The sequence below is a fragment of the Macaca thibetana genome, chromosome 2 (genome assembly GCF_024542745.1).
Source record: "Macaca thibetana thibetana isolate TM-01 chromosome 2, ASM2454274v1, whole genome shotgun sequence".
NCBI classification, from domain to species: Eukaryota; Metazoa; Chordata; class Mammalia; order Primates; family Cercopithecidae; genus Macaca; species Macaca thibetana.
In genome coordinates, this window is record NC_065579.1 from 153282412 (window position 1) to 153302454 (window position 20043).

At 33.3% G+C, this 20043-nt stretch overlaps 1 protein-coding gene across 4 annotated transcripts in view; it reads right to left on the reverse strand.

The window, feature by feature from the left end:
• STXBP5L (syntaxin binding protein 5L) overlaps positions 1-20043 on the reverse strand; it is a 512379-nt gene that overhangs the window by 164194 nt on the left and 328142 nt on the right. For all 4 annotated transcript variants that reach the window (XM_050781882.1, XM_050781881.1, XM_050781884.1 and 1 more), the window contains 5 exons: positions 19040-19187; positions 18069-18136; positions 7885-7925; positions 3539-3756; positions 1344-1516 (listed from right to left, as the gene is read on the reverse strand). In XM_050781882.1, the coding sequence (XP_050637839.1) occupies positions 1344-1516; positions 3539-3756; positions 7885-7925; positions 18069-18136; positions 19040-19187 (648 nt within the window). The remainder of the gene's footprint in view (positions 1-1343; positions 1517-3538; positions 3757-7884; positions 7926-18068; positions 18137-19039; positions 19188-20043) is intronic.

The window sequence follows — 20043 nt, forward strand, 5'->3', positions numbered from 1 at the left end:
CCTACCCTCCAATATATATATCTAGCATCTGAATTCTTATTTTCCTTTAAATCTAATATCCTTCTTTCATACTTTCCAGCCAACCAATTATCAAATACTGTTGATGCTACTTTCAAAAAATATATCCATGAGCTAAAATTTTATGATGATGTTTCCTCTTTGTAGATTTTCCTCCCAGTAATATTTGCTCATATTTCCTTCTTTTTATGTGCTTCAAAAGAAAAGTTTTGAGAGGACAATCAATGATTACTAACGTATAGCATCTGCTAATTGTATGAATTTTGCTCCTAAAATCTTATCTCTAAATTTTCCATAAGCATATTTGTAAGAAATGGGAAAACTAGTTGTCTAAAGTTTTTTGAGTGGCAAATGTAGATATGCAGCTCAAAGAAATTCCCTGCTTAGGCTTAATTCTCCAGCCGGCTAATACTAGAAATATTTGGTTTGATAGTATAGAAGCAGTAAGTAGTAATTTATACTCTACTACTAAAAATCATAAAAACAATAAAATATTACCATGGGCTTGTTAACTTTAGGTTTTATTGAACATGATGTAAATCTTTGTTTAGTTTATTAATAAATAACAGTTTTAAAAAAGAAAGATTATGCAATATACTAGCAATAATGAGAGAAATCCTTTTTTCTAACATAGAACTCTTGTAGTAGATAGTAAACTTGGTTTTCTTTTTGGTTCCAAGAAAGCTAAATAAATTACATAAACATACTTTTAAAAATTATCATTATTATTTTTTTGGAGACAGGGTCTTACTGTCACCCAGGCTGGAGTACAGTGGCAGGACCACAGCTCACTGTAACCTTAAACTCCTGGGCTAAAGTGATTCTCCCGCCTCAGCCTCCCTAGTAGCTGGGACTACAGGCGTGTACCATCACACCCAGCTAATTTTTAAACTTTTTGTAGATACAAGGTCTTGCTATGTTGCCCAGGCTGGTCTCGAACTCCTAGCGTCAAGCATTCCTCCCACCTCAGCCTCCCAAAGTGTTGGGAATACAGGCGTGAGCCATCACACCCCATAAATATACTTTTTCAGTTGGAAACTACCAAGCAAGTGGCCAAGTTTCTGCCCTGCCAAACTTCCTATTCTATCAAAGCCATGTTTTCTTTAGAGTCCTTCTGGGAAGGAAATATATAAATAAGTAAATGGAGGATGAAAATATTATGCCCTCTTCACGGATTTTCAAAAAAAAAAAGACCAGATTAACCCCTGAAGAATTGTAGATCACTTGACAACAACTTGATAGAGGAAATTAATTTTATTTGTCACAATTTCAAAGACATATGATTCATATATAAAACTGTTTTAAAATTTGGTAGAAACTCTTACTTGAGGCATGGGATACTGTCCTTTGTTACTCCTTCACTAGCAACAGTGTTAGTGCTCCCAGAAAGACTCCCTGAAGAAGGAAGCTGGGCTGAGAGATCTGGAAACGGAGGACTTGTTTCTGGTTCAGGGGTAATAATATCTTCAACATCATACTGAAGTCGTACCTCTAATGACTTAAAAAAATCAAGTTTAAATTTAATCTAAGCCACAATAATAATCATCATTAATTTAATCTAAGTCATAATAAATAATCACATTAAAATACCTGATAACTTTTTAGGAATCATTCACACAGTTTTTTTCAAATTAATAAGTTCAATACTACTTATAGTAAAGTTGAGCAGTATCTCATACTAAATCAAATAGTTAATTATATGGAATATTCAATGGCAATCACAAAAAATGTAAATTTTTAAACTTCAGAATTAAAAGAAAAATAACTCAGTGAAGATAAGTTTTTATATAATAAATATATTTTATGATATAGTATAAATTACAATTTGATATGTGATAAAATAAAATGAGAAGTTGGTTATGGTTATTCCAATGAAAGAAATTAAACTTTTTTCATATACACACACAAACATGTATGTGTGTGTGTATTGTGTATGTTTGTGTGTGTATAAAAAAATTACTTGTTTAAAGTATTTAGTATAAAAAACTTTCATTGCATTTTTAACTTTGCATTAATTCACTAAAAATTTTCCAGTAGAAATTCCATATTTTTGGTTGGTTGTTTCATTACCTTGGCTTTTGTTTAATTTAATTAGTTGATCAGAATTACTTGATAAAAAGCATATAACAATTTATATAGGAATAAAAAGGTGACCTAAAAACCTTTTTTAAACTAAAAAAGTTTTAAAACTAAATACTTTATGAATGCATAAAATACATTAAATGATTTAATTAGAGCTGATTTTATAACACATATTTGCCTTACAATGTAAAAGTGAGCATTTTTGAGATTGAAAACAATTACTTACAAAAATGTCATTATGGGAATATTACCAAAATTATTGTCATAATTATTTTAAAACTATAGAAAAACTTCTGGTGGTGACAATACAGTTGCCAATTATTGAGTGCTCACTACAGTAAGGACACTATTATAACGTCTTTATACAATCCTCACAAGAACCCTATGAAATTGGTATCTGTATTTCAAGTTTATTTTCCCATTTTATTTACACAGGGAATTATACACATGATGAAACTGAATCATAGCTACATTCCACTGCTGACTTATGATTTGCTCAGAGTCACACAGATATTTAATGGGAAAGCCAGAATTAAAACGTAGGTTTATCTGACTCCAAAGCCTTGGCTTTTAGCTACTATATAATAAAAGGGTGATATTAATTTTAGCTGTTGAGGTAAAAACACTTACACACAGGCCTATAGTAAATAATCTTTATATTCTGGTAAAAGGGGCAAGGTAGAGAAGGACAATTGTTTATAGGTAGCTTCATTTAGAATTAATTTATCCCATAAAATCATTATTCTTTTGAATAAGTGGAGTATTCATTGATTTAAAAATTAAGATTAGGTAAGGTTGCCCCGCAATTAGATCCACCCCGTAAAAATGTTGCTACACAGAAAATCATTAAAAATAACCTTATTGTAGCTGAGAAATAATCATGTATGGCAAACAGTTGATGAGAAAATACAAATCAGATAAACTTAAAAATTAATAAAAGTATAGAACAAAGAAAGCCTGCATTAATTTGATTTTTATGCAAAATAAATCAATAACTACAGGTATAAAACCTATACATTTTATTAGTATATATAGAAGAATATATAGGTATATATTCCACAATATATACATATTTCAAACCATCATGTTGTAGAGTTGACTTATTTTGGCCAGGTAGCTACGACTCACATAAAATCAAAGAGAAAAATGAGAAAATTGTGACATGTTTAATTTGTAACAAGATTAACTTAAAATACTAAGCTTGTTTTGACATTGAAAAAAATATCAAGGTTTGATAGAGAATTGTTTTGGCCTTTTAAGCCAAACCATTTATTAATATATTACAGTAAGTAACAATAATAATTTAAAATCCTGCGAATTGTATTACTGACCACATAGTGCACACTTCATGGAAACTATACCAAGTAGTAGTCAAATCTATGATAATAGCTTTCTTTTAATAACTGTAAAAGTGAAAGTTAAATTTTAAATAACTTACCACTATTTCTGTTGTAATTTCATATCTGCTGAATTTATAAATTATGACATATGCAGAGACTCCTGATACACAGAATATTCTGCTCTCTGGACACCAGTAAATCATCTGAATGGCAAATGGGTCTTCCTCTACAATTTCACATGTTTGTTTTCCTTCTCCGACCTTCTGTTTTTCAAACACTTTTGAAGTTTTTAGCTTGTACAGCATCTGCAGAGTTACTATAAGACATCGAAGCACAGTTATCTTCTAATTTAAACTTAATTCTTAGATGTTATTAAAGCTTTACCAATATATTTGTTAAACCACAAAAGTAAACCTAAGTAGACAAAGTGAATTACATTTATCTAGTAAGCATTTAATGCCACGCTTTCATACAGTACAGTAGCTAAAGGGAGACTACAGGGAAAAAATAAACATTCCTTGAATATATACTACATACCAAAGAATATATAGTTGCTTTCTTGAGTCATTCTCAGAAAAGTCTCATGAAGGAAGTATTTTAATCATTATTTATTGATGAAAATATTGGGGATCAGAAAGTCTAAAATGGGAATATTGAAAATAATTCTTCCCTAGCAGAGACTCCTTAATTCTTTATCTCAGTTTTCCCCTTTCATTGCTAGATGAGAGGGTGATGGTATTCCTAGAGGGTTTACTCCTCTCAACAAATTTTTAGACACTCCTTGAGATAAGAAACATTGTAATTTACCAGTTAGCAATATTGGGAGTCCAAGAATCTGTAACTATTTAAGAAGGGATCTTTTCTGAGTGGCTCTGTGTCAAGAAAGGGTCAGATATAATCTCCTAAATTGTGTTTGTGAACTGTTTTCAAGAATATTTGGGGGAATATTTTTCCATTGGAGACCAGATGATAATAACTCTATAAAAGAACTATGATTCTACAAAGGATCCTTGAGTAAAGTTTTAAATATGAGTCCTGTGAAAAGTGCATCACCTGAATCTAATAATGAGAAACATTAGTCAAAACCAGACTGAAGGAGATTATATAAAATAATTGGCCTGAACTCCTCAAAAACCTCTATGTCATGAAATGAAGACTCAGGAACTTTTCCAGATTTTTTAAAACTCAGAACATACAATGACTAAATGCAAAAATAATCCTGGAATTTTTTGTTGTAAAGAATATTAATCTGCGGCCGGGCGCGGTGGTTCACACCTGTAATCCCAGCACTGTGGCAGGTCGAGGCAGGCGGATCACCAAGTCAGGATATTGAGGCCATCCCGGCTAACGTGGTGAAACCCCGTCTCTACTAAAAACACACACAAAAAAATAGCCGGGCGTGGTGGTGGGCGCCTGTGGTCCCAGCTACTTTAGTCAGGAGGTTGAGGCAGGTGAATGGCGGGAACCCAGTGGGCAGAGCTTGCAGTGAGCCAAGATTGTGCCACTGCACTTCAGCCTGGGCAACACAGCGAGACTCTGTCTAATAAATAAATAAATATATATATATACACACACACACATATACATACATATATATACACACACATATATATATATACATGTATATATATGTGTGTGTGTGTGTATTTGCAAAAGCTGAATAAAATCCGCAGATTAGATAATAGTGTTGTGTCAGTGTTAATCTACTGGTTTTGATGACTAAAGTCTGGTTATGTAAGCGAATGTTTGTAGGAAATACACACTGAAGTATTTAGGGGTATGTAATGTGTCTCCAACTTACTCTCAAATGGATAAGAAAAAAAGCTATATGTATATATGTACATGTGTGTGAGAGAAAAATGTGAGGAGGAAAGAGAGAAAGAGTAAGAGAGAGAGCCGGGGAGAGGGAAAGAATATTTGGAGAATCTGGTTGAGAGGTAAAAACATTTCATAGTACTTTTTTTTTGCAAGTTTTTGTAAGCTTGAAATATGTCAAGCTAAAATAGATTTTTTAAAAAATGGGCAAAGGATTGTATTGGGTGCTATAGCCTGGCTTCTGAGGTCAGGATATCATTTCTATGATTATTTATGTTACATGACAACAGTAAAATGATGTTGCAGACATCATTAAGGTCCCTCATTAGTTGACTTCGAGTTAATCAACAAAGAGCTTATTCTTAACAAGCCAAACCTAATCAGATGGCCCCCTTAAAAGAGGGACTGAGGCCCTCCCTGAAGGTAAAGAGACACTCTCTCTTGCTAGCTTTGAAGTAGCAAGCTACCATGAGCTCTGAATGTGCAAGAAAATGAAGTCTGCCAACAATGACATAAGCTTGGAAGAGAACCTTGAGTCTCATGAAGCCGCAACCCCAGCCAACACCTTGATTACAGCCTTGTGAGACCCCGAGCAAAGGACCTAGCTAAGGTATAATCAAATTCCTAACCCACAGAAACAGTGAGATGACAAATGGGTATTGTTTTAAGCTGTTAAATTGTGGTAATTTATTACTCAGCAATAGAAAACTAAGATACATAATAATATAAACTCAGTTATTCAAATTCATTTTGCTTTCTGTATTAGACAGTGTTTCACAAAGTTAGCGAACCAAGTGATTTTTTTTAGACATCCATTAAGTTGGAGATTGACCTTGATTACAGTAAAAATATTAAACATGCTGCCATCATTTGCAATTTATATTCTAAATGTGATAAAATATTTATTTAAAAACTACCTTCTCAAAATATTATTATGCATGCTTAATGGTGTTATTCACTCTAATAATTAAAGTGTTAAAGTGTTCTCTACATTTAATTTAATTTAATTAATTTATTTATTTTATTTATTATTGTTATTTTGTTTGGAGACGGAGTCTTGCTCTGTCACCCAGGCTGGAGTGCAGTGATTTGATCTCGGCTCAGTGCAACCTCTGCCTCCCGGGTTCCAGCAATTCTCCTGTCTCAGCCTCCCAAGTAGCTGGGACTATAGGTGCATGCCACCACACCCGGCTAATTTATATATTTTTTTTTTCTTTTAGTAGAGATGGGATTTCACTGTGTTGCCCAGGCTGGTTTCGAGCTCCTGAGCTCAGGCAATCCGCCTGCCTAGGCCTCCCAAGGTGCTAGGATTACAGATGTGAGTCACCACGCCCGGTCCTCCACATTTTAAAAGCCAAAAAGTGACTGAGGCGGTGGGAAAGGAGCATTGGCATCACTATGCAATGAATTTTGTTCCAGGAACAAACTCAAAGATTCATCAACAGAAAGTCTGTTGCCCTTTGAAGTTTCTCTTTAGGCACTTGCTTTTTATTATGTGAAATCAGAAGGGGACTTTAGAATGCATGAGTTTAGATCTTTTAATGCTCTTCTCTTGCTGATAGTTTGTTTGCTTGTTCAAGGGACTCTACCTTGTGGGCTAAGAATATTGTCAATATTCAACCTTCTTCCTCTGCTTGTGTGTTTATTGTAGTCTTCCTCAGAAGCTATTCATTTCTACAGCTTCAAACATCACTTTTATGCTGCTTCTTCATTGGTTTCCATTTCTGACTTTTCTCCCTACCTGCTGGATATTTTTACTTGAATTTTCTGGTTTTACTAAAAAATTCAAAGCTCTCTTATATTCCTTCTTTCCAAAAGAGTTACCTACATCTTCCTGGTTACTCATATGCAGAAACTTAGAGTCACTGTTAACTTGTTCTTCACTCCTATTCCTGTCAAAAGTTAACTATCTTCCAAAACTCACACTAAATGTTAACTCCATCAAAATACCTTTCCTGGATCTACCAGGTCTCAATAAGGCTCTCTCATTTCTGATCTAAATAATCTGCATTTAGAGTTCTTATATTGCTTTCCCTATAGTTATATATGTGCATTTCTTTACCTTTTCTAATGACCACAATTTTTCTGGAAGGGTATATGTGAGTATAATGAAGTCTTAAGTATCTTTGCATGACCTTCAACATTGAGCAGAGTACCTTATTTATTCTTTAAGTTACATAATTCTCAAGAATTTAAAAAGAGTTCTTACAGTTATCAAATCATTTGATCTTTGCAGGATGTGGTAGATGAGTGGGGAAGAAAAGAGAAGACTGGAGGGATATAAGCACTTGGCGAAGACCACACAGGTAGGACGTGAAGGAAATTCCTTGAACAGAGTTAATCTGACAAAGTTTGGTACTTTTTCTGATGTATCATGCCTCTTGTGGATATAACGGGTTGCTGACAAAGAGTGACTTAGTCTTGTTTACCTTATATTACAGAAGAGAAGTAAAGTAGAGATAATACTTTCAACTGATCTAACAATGTAGGTAGTGGATTTTTGTAACACAGCCACATATGTATGCTAAAAATATATCTGAAATTTTAATTGCCCAAACTAAAAAGTGGTAGTTGGCTATAAGTAAATACTAACCAATTGGTTTCTGTTGTACAGAAACTTGAAACTTACTTGCAGAAGCATCCCAAAATTTTATTGATCCATCTGCATGACTAGATGAGAAATAAATTAGCATTAATTAAAGTAAACTAAATAAAAATAATAATCACTCCAAATGTACAGAAACTTGAGTTACTGTTGATACAATTTTGATTCAAAAATACCACGTTAATGAAAACTAATGTATGCTAAACCATTTCTAAGCTTAAAACAATGGTTCATTTCTTAAACAATATACTAAAATCTAAAGATTAGAAAAAGAACAATAATTCCTTAGACTTTACTGTAAAAAGATTATATGTGTAATGGAGAGCAATGAAACATGGCCCGTGGAAAGTGAACAACATATTTTCATGTAAAATTATTTATATTCAATAAAATGATAATTTTGATATTAATATAAATATGAATTGAATATCATAGTAAAATTGAAGTTAAGTTTCAAAATATAAAAGCAAATCACCAAATGTATCTAGAGTTGCATCATTATTTGGTAATAATCAAATGTCAATTCTATAAAAACTCATCAAGAAAATAGAAGAAGATATAATACTTCCCAACACTTTTGATGAAGTCAGCATTACTCTGACACCAAACCCACACAAAAACATTACAATAAAAGAAAATTACAAACCGATATTCCTCATGAGAATAGGCATAAAAACTGTCAACAAAATATTGGCAATGCAAATCAAGTAATATATAGAAAGGATAGTACATAATGACTAAGTGGGTTTTCTTAGGAATGTAAGACAAACACTTAAAGAATCAACTACCATATTAAAATTCACCATATTGACAGATTACAAAAGAAAATCCATATTGTTATCTCAATAAATGCAGAAAAAGCATTTGACAAGATTTATCATCCATTCCTAAAAAAACTTTCAGTAAACTGGGAACAGAGGAAATTTCTATAACCAGATAAAAGGTGTGTAGGAACAACCTACAGATATCTCCTAACATACATAATAATGAAAGATTGAATGTTTTCCCCTAAGATCAGGAACAAAGCAAAAAAAATGTTCACTCTCACCATTCTTATTCAACATCTTATTGGAGGTGTTAAGCACTGAAATAGGGAAGAAAAAGAAATAAAAGGCATACAGACTAAAAGGGAAGAAATAAAATTATTTCTATTTGCAGATTTTATGGCTATGTAGAAAATCCCAGAGATTCTACACAAAGGATACTGGAACTCATAAATGATTAGCACAATTATAAGACACAATATCAATATACAAAAATCAATTGTATTTCCATGGAATAGCAATAGACATTTGGAAATAACAAAATAGTACCACTTACGACAGTGCCAAAACCAAGAAATAGATAAAATCTAACACAGTTTGTGCCAGATCTGTATGCTGAAAATTGTAAGATGTTGACCAAAAAATAAGGCATTAATAAAAGGAGATATATGTTATTGATAATTGTATCACGTATTAGATGTTTGTTCCCCTAAATGGCATATACATTCAGTGTAACCACAATTAAAATATGGTAAAACAATTTTTTGTAGAAATAAACAAACTGATGGTCATACTGCCCAAAGCAATGTGCAGATTCATCACTATTCCTATCAAACTACCAGCATCATTCCTCACAGAAGTAGAAAAAAAACTATTCTAAAATTCTTATGAAACCAAAAAAGAGCCTGAATAGCCAAAGTCATCCTAAACAAAAAGAACAAAGCAGGAGGCATCACACTACTCAACTTCAAACTATACTATTAGGCTACAGTAACCAAAACAGCATGGTACTGGTTCAAAAACAGACACATAGACCAATGGCACAGAAGAGAAAACTCAGAAATAAAGCCTCACACCTACAACCATGTGACCTTTGACAAGGCTGACAAAAACAAACAATGGGGAATGAACTCCTTATTCAATAAGTGGTGCTGGGATAAGTGGCTAGGCATATGCAAAATAGTGAAACTAGACCCTTACCTTTCACCATATACAAAATTTAACTCAAGATGGATTAACAATTTAAATGTAAGACCTCAAACTACTAAAATACTAGAAGAAAACCTAAGAAATACCCTTCTTGATATCAGCCTTGGCAAAGAATTTATGGCCAAGCCCCCAAAAATGATTGTGACAAAAGCAAAACTTGACATGTAAGAACTAATTAAACTCAAGAGCTTCTGCACAGCAAAAGAAACTATCAACAGACTAAACAGACAACCTACATAATGGAAGAAAATATTTACAAACTATGCATCTGACAAAGGTCTAATATCTAGAATCCATGAGGAACTTGAAAAAACCAAAAAGCAAAAAACAGATAACCCCATTAAAAAGTGGGCCAAAGACATGAACAGACACTTCTCAAAAGAAGACATACAAGCAGCCAATAAACATGAAAAAATGCTCATCATCACTAATCATCAGAAAAATTAAAATCAAAACATGACCAGGCACAGTGGCTCACACCTGTAATCCCAGCACTTTGAGAGGCTGAGGGGGGCAAATTATGTGAGGTCAGGAGTTCTAGACCAGCCTGGCCAACATGGTGAAGCCCTGTCTCTACTAAAAATACAAAAATTAGCCAGGCATGGTGGCACAGACCTATAATCCCAGCTACTTGGGAAGCTGAGGCAGGAGAATTGCTTGAGCCCAGGAGACAGAGATTGCAGTGAGCCGAGATCATGGCACTGCACTCCAGCCAGGCCAACAGAGCAAGTCTGTCTCAAAAAAAAAAAATAAAATAAAAAGAAAGAAAGAAAATCAAAACACAATAGGATACAATTGTACAACAGTCAGAATGGCTATTATTAAAAAGTTGAATAGTAACAGATGCTTGCCAGATTGCAGAGAAAAGGGAATGCTTAAACATTGTTGGTGGGAATGTAAATTAGTTAAGCCACTACTGAAAATAGAAAGCAGTTGGGAGATTTCTCAAAGAACTTAAAACAGAGTTACCATTTGACCCAGCAATCCCATTACTGGGTATATAAACAAAGCAACATAAATCATTATACCTAAAAGGCACATGCACTTGTATGTTCATTGCCATGCTATTTACAATGGCACACGGAATCAACCTAGGCACCCAACAACAGTGGACTGGATAAAGAAAATATGGTACATATGTACCATGGAATATTACATAGCCATAAAAAAGAGTGAAATCATGTCCTTTACAGCAACATGGATGTTGTAAGCCAGCACAGGAACAGAAAACTAAATACCACATGTTCTCACATATAACTGGGAGCTAAACATTAAGTACACATGGACATAAACACAGAAACAATAGACACTGCAGACTACTAGAGCAGGGAGGGAAGGAGAGGGATTTGGGTTGAAAACTACCTGTTGGGTACTATGCTCACTACCTGTGTCTAATATGCCCACGTAGCAATCCTGCACATGTATCCCTGAATCTAAAATAAAAGCTGAAATTATTTTTTTAAAAGAAACTAGATTAGCCAAAGTAATTTTGAAAACTAAAAACAAAGTTGGAGAACTCAAACTACATAAGGTTTAAGTCTCACCCTAAAGCTACAATAAAGTTTTTGTGCTACTGGTGAAAAACAGACACATACAGCAGTGAAACAAGGTAGAGAGTCCAGAAATAGAACCATATTTATATGGTCAACTGATTTTTTATTTTGAGAGGTGGTTAGTCACTGAGTGGCTTACTCTATTTTGTTAATAGCTTTATTCAGATGTAATTTACATAACTGTAAAATTCAACCACTGTGAGTGTACAGTTTGATAATTTTTAGTAAATTTACACAGTTGTCACATTGACATCATCATCCAGTTTTAGGACATTTCCGTCACTCCAAAAAATTACTCATGGCAATATGGAACCATGTTTCCCATCCCCAGCAGATCCCCAATAATCTACTTTCTGCCTATATGAATTTTTTTTTTCTTAGAATGTTTATATAAGTGGAACCCACATAATATCTACTGTTTTTGTGTCTGCATTTTTCACTTAGCATAATGTTTTTGAGGATAATCTTTCCTACATGTATTAATAATTTGTTCCTTTTTGTGGTTAAATAGTATTCCATTGTATGGATATACTCTATTTACCCCTTCACCAAATGATGAACATTTGGGTTGTTTTCAGTTTTTGGCTATTACAAATAAAGACTATGAATGACTTTGTATGTTTACTCTAATTATAAACTTACAGATATTTTTAAACTTTATTACTAAAAAAAATCTGCAGGATGTTGGTCTGAGACTCTATATACCCTGACAAAATTTAATTCTATTTTATTTTTCATCATGTAATACTTGATATGAAAATAACAATGTATGTAACAGATTTAATATACAGAATATAATCGTATTGAAACCACTCAACCAAAGAACTAACATTACTAATAACTTGCATCTACAGATGTGTGGCCTAACAGAGCAGTCCCCAACCTTTTTGGCACCAGGTACTAGTTTTGTGGAAAACCACTTTTCCACAGACGGGGGTGGTGAGAGATGGATTTGGGGTGAAACTGTTCCACCTCAGATCATCAGGCATTAGTTAGATTCTCATAAGAAGCATGCAACCTAGATCCCTTGCATGTGCAGTTCATAATAGGGTTCGTACTCCTATGAGAATCCAATGCTGTACCTGATCTAACAGGAGGCAGAGCTCAGGTGGTAATGCTCACTTGCCTGCCACTTAACTCCTGCTGTGTGGCCTGGTTCCTAACAGGCCATGGACTGGTACTGGTCTGCAGCCCAGGGGTTGTGGACCCCTGGCCTAACATATTACTTATCCTGGAACAAGGTCCATGTGCTTAAGCAGAATGTTTTTCTCCTATTGCTAGGTGTAGTGTTTTGTATATCTGTTAGGCCCAATTGTTCTGTAGTGTTTTTCAAATACCCTGTTTCCTTCTTGATCTTTTGCCTAGTTGATCTATTCATTATTGAAAATGTGGTATTGAAATATACTACTATTATTGTGTTATTCTGTTCATTTTTTCAATTTTGTCAATGTTTGCTTCATATATTTTGATGCTCTGCTGTTACATTCATATGTGTTTGTACTTTTTATATCTTTCTGTTGGATTGACTCTTTTATTATTAGGTAATGTCTTTCTTTGTCCCTTGTGAGTTATTGGCTTAAAGTCCAATATAGATGTGTTCATTTCGTTCTCCTTTGGTTACAATTTGCATGGTACATCTTTTTCTATCCTTTCACTTTCAACCTACGTGTGTCCTTAAATCTAAAGTGAGTTTCTTGGAGGCAGTATATAGTTCTACTTTTTTCTATCAAGCCATTTTATGTCTTTTGATTAGGGAGTTTAATCCATTTACATTTACCATAATTATTGGTACAGAAGAACTTACTAATGCCATTTTACTATTTTCTATATGATATGTGGTTATTCTGACCTCCTTTTCTTCTCTTGTTGGCTTCCTTTGGGTTTCATTTATTTTTTTGTTTAGTGACATACTTTTATTCCTTTTTCATTTTCTTTTGTGCATATTCTATAGGCATTTTCTTTGTGTTTACCATAAGGATTACATAAAACATCTTCTAGTTATACCAATCTATTTTAAACTATAACAACTTTAACTACATACAAAAAAATCTACTCCTTTACATTCACCCTCTCTTTATGTTATTGATGTCACAAATTACATATTTTTATATTTTGCATCTATTATCATAGTTTTACAGTAATTTTTTTTATTATTTAAATTATATGCCAGAAATCAAAGTGATTTATCCACCACCTTTACAATATTACAATATTCTATATTTGTCTATAAATTTAACTTTACCAGAGAGCTTTTAAGTTTTTGTATGCTTTGGTGTTGTTGTCTAGTGTGTTTGTTTCAACTGAAGGAACTCTCAGCAATTTATGTAAGACATGTCTAGTGTTGATGAATTCCTTCAGTTTTTGTTTATATAGGGAGGGCTTATTTCTCCTTCATTTTTGAAGTGGGTTATGCCAAATATAGTATTCTAAGTTGGTGGGGTTTTTTTCTTTCAGCACTTTGAGTATATTATCCCACTCCCTTCTAGTCTGCCATGCTTCTGCTGAAAAACCTGCTGACAATCTCATGGGGATTTCCTTGCATGTGATAAGAATTTTTCTTCTTGATGCTTTCAAGATTTTCTTTTTGTCTTTTATTTTCGACAGTTTGATTATAATGTGTCTCTTTATGAGCTTCTTTGGGTTCATATTATTGGACTTGTTTAAGCTTCTTGAATTTGAATTTCCATTTCTTTCCTCCAACTGGGGAAAATTTTGACCATTATTTCTTCAAGTAAGCTCCCTGCTCCATTCTCTCTGCTCCATTCACTCTCTCTCTCTCTCTCTCTCTCTCTCTCTCTCCCCCCCCCACCCCTTCTTAAATTCCCATAATGTATACATCAGTCCACTTGAATGTGTTCATAAGGGTCTTAGGCCCTCTTCTTTTTGTTCCTCTGACTCAGTAATTTCAAGTGACCTATTTTCCAGTTCACTGATTCTTCCTTTTGCTTGGCCAAGTCTGTTGTTGACGACTCTCTAATGAATTTTTCAAATAAATTACCGTATTCTTCAGATCTAGAATTGTTCCTTTTTAATAATTTCAAACTCTGTTGATATTCTCATTTTGTTCATGCATCATTTCCCACATTTTGTTTAGTTTTCTATTTGTATTCTCTAATATATTGAGTTTCTTTAAGATGATTATTTTGAACTCTTTGTCAGGTAATACACAGATTTCTGTTTCTTTAACCCTTTTCCCATTTAGAATAAAAAAGTACAGCTTGCTTCCAGTGCTCGTTTAATTTTACATAAATACACTTTTTGAGGCTGAAGAAAATCTGACTGGTTTTCAATGTGAAAATAAAACATGAAAACTGTTCCTGGAGTTATTTCTGAACAGAACTAACATCAGAATAGTCTATTTCGGAAAAAATAAATTCACCAAATGAATCCTCAGCCAAAAGCTGTACAAGAATGATGTTACCTTCACACGTAGGAATGCTGTGTTTTCTAGGATATGACATTTTCAGTGATGGAGAATTACTATATTTTGTAAATGGAAATACCACTACTAAAAACAGAATGCTGTAAATACAATGATGTCTTTTATTTCCAAAGTCAATATACTAGAGTGATACGACAATAATAATAAAAGTGAGATATTTTGAGGTAAAGTTATCTTGGCATAAATGTCACAGCTGCAAGTGCTACCAGTGAGTATTGTTGGGACAAGTAGGAAAAGGGTTAAAATCAGTTACTGGATTTTTTTTTTTTTTTTTTTTGTCTCTCTGATTGGGCCATGTTTCCCTGTCTCTTTGTATGCTTTCTTTTTGTTGACTTTAATATGAAAAAGTAGTCACATCCTTATGGACTGACTTTGTACAGGGGACATTTTTCATAAATCAGTTCAGGTAGAGATTCTAAGAGCCTCTCAAACTTTTTATGGGAATTTATCTTCTCTGGGCTTCTGCATGTAATTCCTAACTAGTGAAGTTTTCCAGTTTCTTTTTCAGGAACTTGTAGTATCTTGCTGCCCCTAGTATCTGTCTGAAATACTGCAGGTTCTCTGATGCTACAAGCCACTGAAATATATTTTGCTCTCAGTGGCACCCAGGTATGCAGAGTATGCCAGATCTCTATCACATGATACAGAAATTAGTCCCTTGAGCAGCCACTATAAATCTAGAACATTGCATATATCTTCCACTCTTTTCTTTCCCTCAAAAAGGTGAAGCCATGAGTTGCACTTTTCCTCCTAATTGTGAGCTGTGCCAGCTCAGAAAAAGGACTGATGTTTCTGAAATGCCACACTTTTCTTACCCATTTCAGTGTGACCATTCTTGGCTTTGAGCTTGTCTGGGGTACTGTGACTTCCTAAACGGTTTCTGAAGTTATCATAATGGCTTTTTGAACCATATATTGTTGTAAAGTGAGTGTATCTGTAGAGAACAAAGTCTAGGGCTTCCTATTCTGTTACCTTGCTGATGTCACTCTCAATTAATTCTTTTTCATACTTTTTTTTCTGTCTTTTTACTGTCAAATTGTCTATGCTGTTATATTTGAAGTGAATGTATTGCAAATAACATATAGCTGGTCATGTTTTTAACCCACTCTATCAATTTTCATATTTGCATGGAAGTATTTAGACCATTTATATTTAATATAATTATTGATATGTTAGGGCTTCAGTAAACCATATAATTTTTTCTGCTTTTTTTCCTGTTTCCTCTTTTTCTGCCTTCCTGTTACTTGAAATATTATAGTGCTTCCATTTTGATTTGTCAGTAGTGTTTTTAAGTACACCTCTGCATAATTTTTAAAGTTTTTTTAGGTATTACATTGTATCACAACTTATCACATTCTACCAGTGTCATCTTATTACCAGTTCAAGATATATAAAAGCCTTAACTTTCTTCACATCTTTTTATCCTCTCCCATTTATAATTGTGTTAAATATCTCCTCTATACACATTTAGAACCATACCAGTCAATGTGATTATAGTAACATCAGACACTGTTACTATAATCTTTGCTTCAACCATAAAATATACATTTAAAAATTCAAGAGATGGAAAGCCTATTGTATTTATCCATACTTTTGTTATTGTATTATTTCTTCCTTCTTGATGAACCAAGGCTCATTTCCTTTCTGTGTAGGGAACTTCCTGTAGTTACTTTTTTAAAGGTAGATTTGGTGTTGAAAAATTCTCTTAGTTTATTGCATCTGGAAATGATGGATTTTGATCTTTATTTTGCCTTAATTCTTGAAGGATATTTTCACTGGGTATAGGATTCAGGATTGATATTTCTTTTTCTTTCAGTACTTGAAAAATACTCACTTTTCCTTTTGGCAGGAAGGTTTGGCCCTATAGGTTAGATGTCATTTCTCTATTGTGACTTTCCAGATTTTTTTCTTTTAGTATTTACTGCTCTGAAATTTGATGATAATTTATCTTGGTATAGATTTATTGGGGTTTGCTCAGCTTCTGGAATCTGAAGGTTCATGTTGTTTTGCTAAATTTGATAAGTTTTCAGCCATTATTTCCTTAATACTTTTCAGTCCCACCCTTTCTTCTCTCCTTCCTCATTTATTTCTGTTGACACAGGGAAGGGGATAGGGAATGGTAGCTACTCATTACTGCTGGACAGTGGTGAGAATTCTAGCTCCCCACTGACACCACAAGAGAGGGGTTTCACCCCATGATTCAAAGCCCCAGCTCCCTACTCTGCTTTATCTGACACTCTGGGGAAGCTGGGGTACCTCATTATACCTTGACAAGGGTGAAAGTCTAAGCTCTCCACTTGGCCTTTACTGGAGTGAGTTGGGGAGGGCCACAGTTGTGTGTGTGGGAGGAAGGTGTGTGTGTGTGTGTGTGTGTGTGTGTGTGTGTGTGTTTGTTAAACCTAAGTAGAGAGATTATTTTCCAAATGTTTTCTGTCTTGATATACTGCTGCTTTCTTCATTTCATGGCTAAAGAGAGCTAGGTTTTGTTGGGATTTTTCATCTGTGTCCATTCACATTTCTAGGTTACTAGCTTCTTTAGCTCTAATTCTGGGATATATGAGGCAGAAAGAAAACTTAGGGAACTGACTTCCATGTCATTCTTTAAGACTTAGGGGCCCTACCTGGTCTGACGCTTCTTCACATTTCCTAGTCATCTTATGTTTATCTTATATATAATATCCAGAGTTTTTAGTCATTTAGTGGGAAGAATAGGAAAAAGTATATTTATCTTCCCATTAGCAGAACGCTTATTACCTTTTAAATCTCATATTTATCATTAGCTATGTCTCTATTTTTGTTTCTAATATTAAAACATCAAGTGGGTTGTCATACAAAGAAGTGTTATTTCTGGTGCTGTAAGTTTTGAGAAATATTTAAAATAACCACCTCGTACAGATATAGAGCAGTGATTCCTGAATTTGGCAGAAATAGGTAAGTGTTTGTAAGGGCCTTTGTAAAGCTAATATTCTGTGATTTCCAGTGAAGACTAATATCTCATGACTTCCCCACTTTGACTTTCTCCTGGTGATATAATCTATGCTTTCTTTTTTGTTATTATGTTTCCAATGGTTTGATTATATCCTCTGTCAAGATGAGAATCTTTGGGTAGAAGCAATTTCTTATATCTTTACTTTTACTTAAACTATTATTCTGCATAGAACACAATTATGGAAAAGTATCAAGACTCAGTAAACATCTTTATGTTGATGAATTAATAACTCACAAAACACATCTACTTACCCAGTAATAATAATTTCTGGATACGTTTGTGCTCCAAGGTTCCAAGCTCCTCCACTGATTGGCCACTCCTAAATAGATTATCCAGAAAGTATGTATATATGTTCAAATGGCTTAGAAATTTAAAATGAAAATAGCTTAAAATAATGATAAAAAGTTCACTTAGACAAACTAACTGTAAAATAATCAAGAATGAAGTGTGTAGCTGTCTTTTAATTTTTTCATTGAACAAACACGTCTAAATGCACAATTCTATCTCCCTTAAAAATATAGATTTTAGTCAATCTTACCATTTATATAAACAAATCAAAGAAGTATTTTTAATTGTACAAATACAGTGTTGCTACATGTGTCATATAGTCTCATATAGTCTGTGTACCACCAAACTACTGTGGTGCCATTTAACATAGAAGCTATGTAAATAGTGTCTCTTGAAGTTGTCCATCCCAACAGCCCTGGGAAAATAACAGAAATCATAATAGATAATCTGTTACAATTATAAATAGTTGAATCTTGTAGTAAACTATAATAAAAAATTCTATAATGTTATTTAACAAATGACTTTTAATAATTATGTTTCCTAAACCATTAATTAATTATTAACTAGGAAGACTTGAGTCTTTTTGTTTTCTTAAAACATAAGTTTTCATCTAAAATAAAGCTTATATCTTATGACTCAAATATATATTAATATAAGTACATGCTTAGTATATAAATGCACGTAATAGATAAGTATATCAGTATATAATTATATACCTTCTATATAAGAAATTATACCTCTGTAGGCTTAAAGCTAAGTAGCATTTAGAAAGTTTGAATTTAAGAAGTTACGTCTTTAATAGATGTTGGTTTTTAAATTAGAAATAATTTAGTTCAAGTCCTCCTATATGGAATGTAAGAAAATAAAGTAATGGGAAAAAGTATGATCATGTGATATGAATACAAGAAAAGTTATTTATAATTTCTACTTTTACCTTATTACTGTATCCTTGTTTTTTATGCTTGACTCCTATGGAATACAGTACTAGAATCAAATCCGGAGGACAATCTGCAAAGTATGCTGTGCATGTAACTGGTGATTCATGAATGTCCATGGGATATGGATTTTCAAAGATTGGAAAACTAATAGATAAAGACAATATATCAGTGTTATTTTACAAGAAAAAATAGAAAATAATTTTGATAAGCCCTAAAATGTCTCTAAACGTTTACTATAAATTTCACTTGTTTTTTAAGTACCATAAAACAAGAATTGTATGAACAAAAATGATCTTTTTGTAACAGTAATTTATAAAATGTAATGTTAATGCTAGTAAAATTTTACTCAAGCTCAAAATTTACTTCTCATAATTCTAACATTCCACAGTGGCATTGCTTTGCTAATATAGATACAATGAATTCTATTAATCTGAAACTATTATATAACAAGTTTACTTAGTTAATTCACTAAAAATAAACTAAGAACTTTACCTACATACAATGGTAAATATTTATTTCGTATCCTTACAAATATTAAAATATAAATAAATTTTGACTTTCTTTCAGTGGGGGTGCTATGGTTTGGACGTTTGTTTGTCCCCTCCAAATCTCATTTTGAAATTTAGTCCCCAGTGTTGGAGGTGGAGCCTAATGACAGGTGTTTGGCTTATGGGGCAGATCCCTCATTAATTGATTAATGTCCTGTCTAGGAGGTGAATGAGTTCTCCCTTTTCATTCCTGTGAGAGCTGGTTGTTAAAAAGAGCCTGGAGTCTCCTCCTTCTTGCTTGTTTCTTCTTTCATCACGTAACCTCTGCACACACCAGCTCAGCTCCCCTTCACCTTTTGCCATGAGTGAAAACAGCTGAGGTTCTCACCACATACAGATGCCCAATCTTGTAAACAAAATAAACTTTTTTTTTTTTTTTTTAAATTACTAGCTTCAGGTGTTCCTTTATAGCAACACAAAACAGACTAAGACAGAAAATTAGTACTGAGGAA